Source organism: Coregonus lavaretus (assembly GCF_964263955.1).
Source record: "Coregonus lavaretus genome assembly, contig: SUPER_35_unloc_6, whole genome shotgun sequence".
Classification (NCBI taxonomy): domain Eukaryota; kingdom Metazoa; phylum Chordata; class Actinopteri; order Salmoniformes; family Salmonidae; genus Coregonus; species Coregonus lavaretus.
Genome location: NW_028167176.1, coordinates 291,082 through 300,428, shown reverse-complemented (window position 1 = coordinate 300,428; position 9,347 = coordinate 291,082). Strand labels below are relative to the sequence as shown.

The 9,347-nt window shown below is 42.3% G+C and overlaps 1 protein-coding gene across 1 annotated transcript; it reads right to left on the bottom strand.

Annotated features, from left to right (window-relative positions):
- Positions 1 to 3,197: 3,197 nt before the first annotated feature.
- Positions 3,198 to 7,998, bottom strand: LOC311110451 (uncharacterized protein). Its single transcript, XM_084189000.1, has 3 exons — positions 7,485 to 7,998; positions 6,288 to 6,424; positions 3,198 to 5,231 (listed from the first exon to the last, which is right to left on the bottom strand). The coding sequence occupies exons 1-3, from the start codon at positions 7,780 to 7,782 to the stop codon at positions 4,011 to 4,013; spliced, it is 1,656 nt and encodes a 551-aa protein (XP_084045126.1). The 5' UTR covers positions 7,783 to 7,998; the 3' UTR covers positions 3,198 to 4,010.
- Positions 7,999 to 9,347: the final 1,349 nt, after the last annotated feature.

Below are 9,347 nucleotides of genomic sequence, written 5' to 3'. Positions count from 1 at the left end.
CATCTGGCTTGGGCTTAGTGGGACTATAATTTGTTTTTCAACAGGACAATGACTCAACACATCTCCAGGCTGTGTAAGGGCTATTTTACCAAGAAGGAGAGTGATGGAGTGCTGCATCAGATGACCTGGCCCCCACAACCCCCCGACCTCAACCCAATTGAGATGGTTTGGGATGAGTCGGACGGCAGAGTGAAGGAAAAGCATCCAACAAGTGCTAAGCATATGTGGGATCTCCTTCAAGACTGTTGGAAAAGCATTCCAGGTGAAGCTGGTTGAGAGAATGCCAAGAGTGTGCAAAGCTGTCAAAGGCAAAGGGTGGCTATTTGAAGAATCTTAAATATATTTTGATTTGTTTAACACTTTTTTGGTTACTACATGATTCCATAGTTTGGATGTCTCCACTATTATTCTACAATGTAGAAAATAGTAAAAAGTAAAGAAAAACCCTTGAATGAGTAGGTGTGTCCAAACGTTTGACTGGTACTGTATACATGGTCAATCTATATAGGGTCAATCTATAGCAGGGGTATTCAACTCTTACCCTATGAGGTCTAGAGTCCCTAATTAGAGGGGATCAATGAAAAAAACGCAGTGGAACTGGCTTCCGGAGTTGATTTTGAGGGCTATATAGGGTCAGTATGCACTCACCGGCCAGTCTAGTACTGGGTCGGACCCCCCTTTGTCTCCAGAACAGCCTGAATTCTTCGGGGCATTCTACAAGGTGTCGGAAACAATCCACAGGGATGTTGGTCCATGCTGACGCGATCACATCACGCAGGTACTGCAGATTGGACGTCGGTACATTCATGCTGTGAATAGCCCGTTCCATTTTATCCCAAAGATGCTCTATTGCAGTGGTCATCAACTGTATGCCAAACATTTATGTAGAGAAACCAACGATAAAGGCTTGCGTTCCTATTTATTTTTCTATTCGTCTTGCACTGTTGGCGGTAGGTGCACTTGATTCAGAAGCCCTGCGCGCCGGGTAGGCAAAGTGTTCCCATTTTTTACCTTTTCATTTGTCTGAAGGGACAAACTCCGCCTACCCAGAGCTGTGGCTAAATCATGTTTGCCTACTGCGCTGGCCAATCAGATAGCTCAAATCACCATGCCTACAGCTTCCAGGACCACAGCAAAGTCCGATACTAGCCTACGTGAGATTTCATAACTTATAAAACCATGACCAGTGAAAGACTGTCAAAGAATACAGCAAAGAGCTGCTGTTTTTATGAGTGAGTTCATGTTTAAGTTTTTATTCAGCACTTTCAACACTGTTTTTATTCAACACTTTTACAAAACATGAAGTGGGCTTCTCCCAACTTCCACTCGTGGTGCAGCTGCAATGAATGTGTTGTTATTATTAGCAGCACTCGTGTTTATTTTAATATGAAGGAATATTTCACTTTCTCTGGTCATAGGAACAACATGAATTTGTGCATGAGGCAGAAATAATGCCGTGCGACTCGAGTTTGCCATCAGGTGGAAGACGGTGTCCCTTCTCTGTGGTCACTCTCACCCCGGAGGAAAGGAGAAAGCAGGGACCGTGAGAGGCGGACCCTCTACTGCCATCTCCCTCCCTCCGGTGAAATTGACCATCAGATGCTGGTACCATACAAAAAGCGAATTACTTGCTAATTATTTCAATTTATGCTCAGCTGTGCCTCGTAAGTGATACAACAACTGATTTGTTATCAAAGCTCGAGTTTTGAGTCTGAGAAGAGCAATATTGGAAGGCCAAGCACATAGCCAATATGATGTGATGATGTATTAGGACTACTGCACAAACCTCATTCCAACAGAACAGTTGTTTATTAGGTAAATGTTGTACTAACTGTAAGTCGCTCTGGATAAGAGCGTCTGCTAAATGACTAAAATGTAAATAGGCTTACATTTTTAAAGTGATGTAAAAACATTTTTTGGAGCGGTATATCTCTGCTTGCCTTTTGACTGTAAAAGTGATTTTGACTCAGAAAAGGTTGGCGAACGTTGCTCTGTTGGGTTGAGGTCTGGGGACTCAAGTCAACTGAACTCACTGTTATTTTCCAGGCAATGAACTGGCCGGTGAGTGTATATTTAGGGTCAACCTATATAGGGTAATCAATATTTAGGGTCAATATATTGTATACTTTGTGCCAATCTACATTTAGGGTCCCAGCTAGTACATTTGGTTCCTTGGAAGTTGTGGGAACGTACGTTTTTGGTTTCCCATTGGTTCTGGGAACGAAGCCATACGTTTCCTGACTGGTAAAACTTAACGTTTTTTTTCACGTTCAGAAAACGGAACGGTTCCCTGAAAGTTTTCCTGGGAGGTTTTATTAACGTTCTGAGAATTGATTATTTGAAGGTAATTAAATAACGTTCTGAGAACATGTTTCAATAAGACTTTCATAACACTGATGGACTTAGTTTGGCAGAAGACTAGACAACTAGTCAACTATCTAGTAAACACTTTGGATACGAGGTTGGTGTCACTTTTTTGAACAAAATCAAACAGATATATCAAAAAGCTGATAATAGTAGTATTTCCACTGAAATGTCCAACATGGTAATTGCTAACCCGTTAGCAAAAAATTTTAAGACACCAATAATCACAAAACATTGATGGCTTGATCACAAGATAACGCTGTTGAAGGTAATATATATTTTTTTTTTAGTCATTTAGCAGACGCTCTTATCCAGAGCGACTTACAGTTAGTGAGTGCATACATTATTTTTTTCATACTGATCCCCCGTGGGAATCGAACCCACAACCCTGGCGTCGACCAACTGAGCTACATCCCTGCTGGCCAATCCCTCCCCTACCCTGGACCAATTGTGCGCCGCCCCATGGGTCTCCCGGTCGCGGCCGGCTACGACAGAGCCTGGATTCGAACCAGGATCTCTAGTGGCACAGCTAGCACTGCAATGCAGTGCCTTAGACCACTGCGCCACTCGTATTTCTTAAACGCTGTTGAATATGCCGATAATACGGGGTTCCACGCTAGCTTAGTTTGGGTTAACTGTTTTGAACTCCAAGCACAGATGGGAAACATGGAAATTAATTTGTTTAGGCATTAATCATGCAAACACATTTCTTTTTTTTATTGTGGCACGGCATCAGTGAGATTCGAACCTATGATCTTCTGTTCTCTATGCATGAAATTAGTTCACTGTGCCACCATGATGGAGCTAACATGCCATGTTTTTTTTGTTTTTTTGACTTATACAAAGCTGTTCATTTTAGTCTATTCAAACCGACCCCCTTTCAAAGTAAACAAGCACTCATTAAGATCCGTTGTGGCCAAATAGTGGGAGCGGCCAACATACCTGAACATACTTAACAAGATAGACGATAGAGTTATGTTGATGCTAATGTCATTAAATAACATTCTTAGAACGTTTTTTTTACGTTACTGTTTCTTGTGGTTTTTATGGACCGTTTAAAACATTTTTTAAATGAAATTCCCACAGAAGAATGTGGTTTGTTAACGTTCTCTGAACAATTTCAGAACATTACTTTAAATAGAATCATGAGGAAACCTGTAGGAAACATTATGCTGAAGTACTGAAATTCCCATCTAAGAAACATATGGTTCTCAGAACATCATGTGCTAGCTGGGGTCAATAGGGTCAAGAAGCACCATGGAATTCTTTGAAAAATATTATTTATTGATGGAATTATAGGAATTGACAAACAAACAGCAATAGCCATTGGTCAAATTGGTACAAAAGGACAGTTTTTCACTCTCACAGTACAACTGCAGGATCTGCTATAACTTTAGTCTGAGGCACCTATATTGAACCATTATCAACCTTAACAGTCAATGTGAGTGATGCTGTTGGCCTTAAAGAAGCCAAGAAAACGTATCTTTGTAGATAATGTAAATATGAACCACGTTGTATTGTAAACGTATGAGACCAAGGCAAACATCCTGCAGACATATGACTACGTTACATCAACTGACGTTTGAACTCATGATATTGCTATAACAGCATTTTTCAATAGGAATCTCTTGCTTCTGTGCAATTTCTCAATGATGAAGCTTCTGATGTCTTTTCAGATTGCTGGAGTGGGAGAACCTGCGCCCGCAATGTGCACAACTGAAGGGCTTCTCGCCGGTGTGGACGTTCAGGTGCATTTGGAGCTTGGCGCGGGACACAAATCTCTTCTCACACAAGGTGCAGGCGAACGGCCGCTTTCTGGTGTGGATGACAGCGTGCTGCCGCAAGTCACTCTCGTGGACAAACTTCTTATTGCAGCTCGGGCAACCGTACGGTCGTTCTACGGTACCAGGTCTAACGTCTGTGGCGAGATTACTCGAGTGAGAGGAAGTTGTGGCGCTTGGTCTAAAATGGCTGACAGGAAGTGGGGTTTGAGCTGGTTGTTCAGCTCTTCTTCCTGGTATTTCAGAGTGTCTATGGAGGCTTGCCAATGAGCACCAACTATCTTCGTTGGCCTCACCTGCATTTCCTGTGCCAAGATGCATGCCTGTATTTATTTCTGAGGGCCGGAAGCTGGGTGAAACCAATTGCATAGTGTTGTCTCTCATCGATTCGTGGTGAATCATTGGTGCGTTTCTGTTAAACACTCCCACTTCCTGCTTATTTCCAGTCCCCTTGACCTGTGGTGTAGTAGCTGTACCCACCTGACCCCACTCAAAATCTCTATCTACCTGCTGCCCACTGGATACAGAGTCAATCACTATCACATGTTCTGATGAGGAATGGAACCTGTGGTTTTCTAACCCTACACTTCTCATTTCTATGGCAGAGCTAGTCTGCATTTCTGAGCCCACTGGGCCACTCCCTAGGTCCATTACTTTAGTGTGAGCAGCAGAGGCACCATCATCAGTCACTACTACCTCTCTCCACACCTGGTTTAAAGAATCTCTTAGAAGAGTGAGATCCCTGTTCATGTCACACTTTGTGTCCAGACTCTGTCTCTCTGCTCGGAGTTCAAATTCTGTGTCCTGCTGGGGTCCCTGGTTCATATTCCCTGTTTCTGATTGGAGGAGGACGTCGTCAGATCCACTGACCTCCATAGCGGTGTTGTTGTAGTTGTTGTTGCCTTTGGGGCCACTGGACTGGAAGGCGGGGTCCTCTGTGGTGGCTGCAGCCGGTTGGGTGGTTAGCTCTCTGCTGCCCTCCACTGTTCTGGCTGGGTGGCTGGACCTAGAGTCCTGGTCATCTGCTTCTCCCTCTTCCTTGATGATCAGCAGGTCTAGTTCCCCTTCCTCTGTCTCTCCTGACTGCTGATGGGGTTAAGTGGGAGAGATGAGTGAATGAGACAGAGCATACACTTTCTACATGCATAAACATCAGACTGTTATCATGGATATTCCGTCTGAAAGTAGTCTGCCTAAAAAAGACGCAAGAGTCTCTACAAGCCAGAATGTTGAATAAAATGATAGTTACACTTACTTTACTGGTTGTACGTGCTGTTGGTCCTTTTGGTGGTAGGAGGTGGAGATAGGGTATCCACAGGAAAGTGTTGTTTACCCTACTTTTTGCTGCGCTGGTAGGTTCAGTCGCTTGTATTTTCAATCTCCTGATGCATTGCACATGACGCACAATATGTAAACAATAGCAGGATATAACCGAATGTAGTCAACGTAAGCAGGTTTCCTCGCAAGCAGCTGGAAGGGTTTGTGACATTTGCCATCTGATTGCGTGGGACTACGTTCGGTCTGTTGGTTGGTTAGGCTCGGCCATATTGTGCAAGTGTTTGTCACGTGCGAATTGCATCAGTATTGAAAATACAAAATCAGAAATACAAACCGATAGACAGACCAGAGTACTGAAGGTCGGGTTGATAACGCTTCCCTGTGGATATTTTGTCTCAGGTTACAGATTAGTTGAAGTAAATTTAAATTAAGTTTGTTCAACATTCTGGCTTGTAATGGGACTGTTGGGGAATGCTGAGCCTACATGTTAGAAACCAGAGTGTAAGTATTTCACAATCTGAATCTAAAAAAGGCTAACTATCTACTGAATGGAGATATGGGCATGACATGGGATTTAGTAAAATTCATAGTAGTTGTTATTGTGTTATAATCAGTGGTGTAGTGGAGGGTAAACTCCACCTTTTGTATTTTGCGTGAGCGTTTACAAACCTTTGGCGCAAAAATGCATTGAAAGTATAGGGAGTATTACTCTACTCACCGCAAAGATCGCTGGTTATAATGTGCTGTCATATATACGTATATACAGACATAACCTCTTCCCCAGGCGGAAGTGTCTGGTGTCCGAGACTAAAACAGACATAGGTCTGTGACTGACTGAAATCAGCTGTTAAAATTGGGCGTTACCTCATCACTTGTAGCATCCATATGCTTTGACGGAGAGACATCCTCATGGTCCACGTCTATGGGCTGTCTGTCTCTTTGAATGCTGCTGTTCCCAAAACTCCTGTTGGAAAGTCTGGCTCTGCTTTGCCAAGTAGGTCCTGGAAAAAAAATACCTTTCATAACTATGATGGTTTACAAAATTATGATCATCTTCAATTTGACCCCATCCATCAATGGTGTTTAACAAATAACAAAGCAAGCATAATATGTACATGACGTGTGTAATGTGTCTATAGAGCTAGAAGGATCCTAGCTGTGTTAACAGTACCATATACACTAAGTGGCCAGTTTATGTACACCACCCCCTTCACGAAAATGGTTTGCTCCTACAGACAGCGAGTCTGGTGGCCCTGGCATGCTATATAAAGCAAGCAGGCAGACAGGCATCGAGGCATTCAGTTACTGTTCGACTGAACGTTAGAATGGGCAAAACGAGTGACCTAAGCGACTTTGAGCGTGGTATGATCGTCGGTGCCAGGCGCACCGGTTCCAGTATCTCAGAAATGCCTGGCCTCCTGGGCTTTTCACGCACGACAGTGTCTAGGGTTTACCGAGAATGGTGCTGGAAATAAAAAAACATCCAGTCAGCGGCAGTCCTGTGGGCGAAAACAGCTCGTTGATGAGAGAGGTCGAAGGAGAATGGCAAGAATCGTGCAGGCTAACAGGCGGGCCACAAACAGGCAAATAATGGCGCAGTCAGGATTTGGCGTAAGCAGCATGAGTCCATGGACCCATCCTGGCTGGTGTCAACAGTACAGGCTGGTGCGGGTGGTGTAATGGTGTGGGGTGTGGGGAATGATTTCCTGGCATATGTTAGGTCCCTTGATACTAATTGAGATATGTTTCCATACCCCGAAAAATTCAGGCTGTTCTGGAGGCAAAGGGGAGTCCGACCTGGTACTAGATGGATTTACCTAATAAACTGGCCACTAAGTGTATACATCCTGGATGTATGCATAACACATATAGGGCTAATGTCAATAATACAACCCTAACTGTATTGAAATGCATACATCACGGCCGTATTATGCTTGATTTGTATCCACCATTGATGGATGGGGTCAAACTGAAAATATCCACCATTGATGGATGGGGTCAAACTGAAAATTATCATAATTTAGCCTATGTAAACACTGTAAATTTCAGCTCATCACCAACCTGTCGTTGCAGTCTCTCGATTGCTGTGTCTGTTCAGCAGGCGTATTCCATGGAAGCGGTTGTGGACGGACCCCTCTGAAGACTTTGTTTTCTCTGCTCTAAACCTAGCGATCTGAAGTTCCATCAGTTTCATTTTCCTCCGGAGAAATTCGTTCTCCTTGTGGCTTTGGGACATCTCCAGATGTACAACCGCATAGCCATCGTCAACAACTTTGCAGATTTCTGCTACAGCCGCATTGGCTAGCACCTCCATGATTGAGGCTATGTGCGCCTGGAAATCTACCACGGAACCCGACATTGTCTCACGACGCTTCAATGAAACAGTCTTTCTGTTTTTCTATATTATGATCATTCACAATTATCTAGCTAGCTAATAAAATTGATACAATCATGGCACAAACTAAACATCGCTAGCTAGCTTTGTTTGTAAGCAGCTGGTGATATTTTTCTTTTTCCTCATCTTCACAGTAATGTAATCATAAACTGGACTGTGCAATTCAATTGAAAGTACAACACCGCCACCTACTGTAGAGGAGTACACCACAATAACAACAATGCTTTAAATATGTAATACTGCTTTCACATAGGATTTACGGTACTTCCCCCCCACAATAACAACAATGGTTTAGAAATGTGATACTGCTTTCACATAGGATTTACGGTCTTTTGGGCCATTTTTATATGACCCCCTTACACAACATGCACATTTTTACGACATTCTTGCCTGAATACACCTTTTATACCTCCCATGCGCATGCCGCTGTTGAGTGCTTCTATTGGTGTTTAGATGTGGTTGGGCATCTATTTTAATAAATCCACTGATATATATATATATATATACCATCAAAAAGAAATCCATTATTAATGCTTTCAGGCAGGTCCTAAGAAACATTACAAGACTAATAAACATGTATTTTCAAAAGAATAGAATAGCATATTTTGGGTTTAATTAGGCTACGTTACGTCCAAATGAATGAAATGAATAGTTAATTATTTTGTTGAATGAAATTAATAGTTAATTATTTTGTTAATTGCACAGACAAGACCCACCTACCCGATCACAGTCAACACATATTTTATAGTAAGAATATAATGGAATAAAGGTTAAAAAAATTACGTGTGGATCCGCTGTCATATAAAATAGTGGTAATTTGAAACAGAGCCCAAATCCATGCTTTTTTGTTCCACGTTTCATCTCTACCCTCACTCCACTTTGTTAGGGTGCATTCATAGTATATTCATCATGATACCGATAGAAAATAATAGCAATCTATATTTTCAAAAGCATGTGAGTCTCGTGTTCATATTTCACAACCTCCGCGGGCTTTTAGAGTTGCCTATACGCGATCGAACAAAAAATAGGGCTACACTTGATTTAGGCTACATTATTGCATGCTAAATGTTTCTGATCAGTAATAGATGAGCAAACGAATACTTATTTGCGCAGCCATTGAATTAACCAAGTAGCCTACCTATAGTTACAGATGGAGATTCAGTGAAACAAAAGGTTTTTGGTCGGGAGTAGGCCTAGGATACTAAACGACTGGAGTGAAGATCAACATAATCCACCTGTTAAGACTATGTAACATGCTGGCTAAATATTCTAATAAATGAGCCAACTAGACAAGATGATGAGAGCAGCACTCACCTCAACTATAGATAACATTTCCCCAGCCTAACCAATATCCAAACGGAGATTCAGTGAAAATTATAATCTGACATTGATTTTTCAAGACGAGTCCCCAAGCTTGTCTCAAAGCACCAATCAAAGCAATTATCATCTAGTTGACCACACGAAGGTAGGTATTGTTTAACATTTATTACATTGATTGGATGACTTTGTGAGTTTCAGTAAACAACAAT

Excerpts from the sequence above, each read along its gene's own strand:
- LOC311110451 (XM_084189000.1), bottom strand. The coding sequence starts at position 7,782 with ATGTCGGGTTCCGTGGTAGATTTCCAGGCGCACATAGCCTCAATCATG. Across the intron at positions 6,425-7,484 it reads TCGAGAGACTGCAACGACAG|GACCTACTTGGCAAAGCAGA; the intron begins GTTGGTGATGAG and ends TTTTTTTTCCAG. Across the intron at positions 5,232-6,287 it reads TGGATGCTACAAGTGATGAG|CAGTCAGGAGAGACAGAGGA; the intron begins GTAACGCCCAAT and ends TAACCCCATCAG.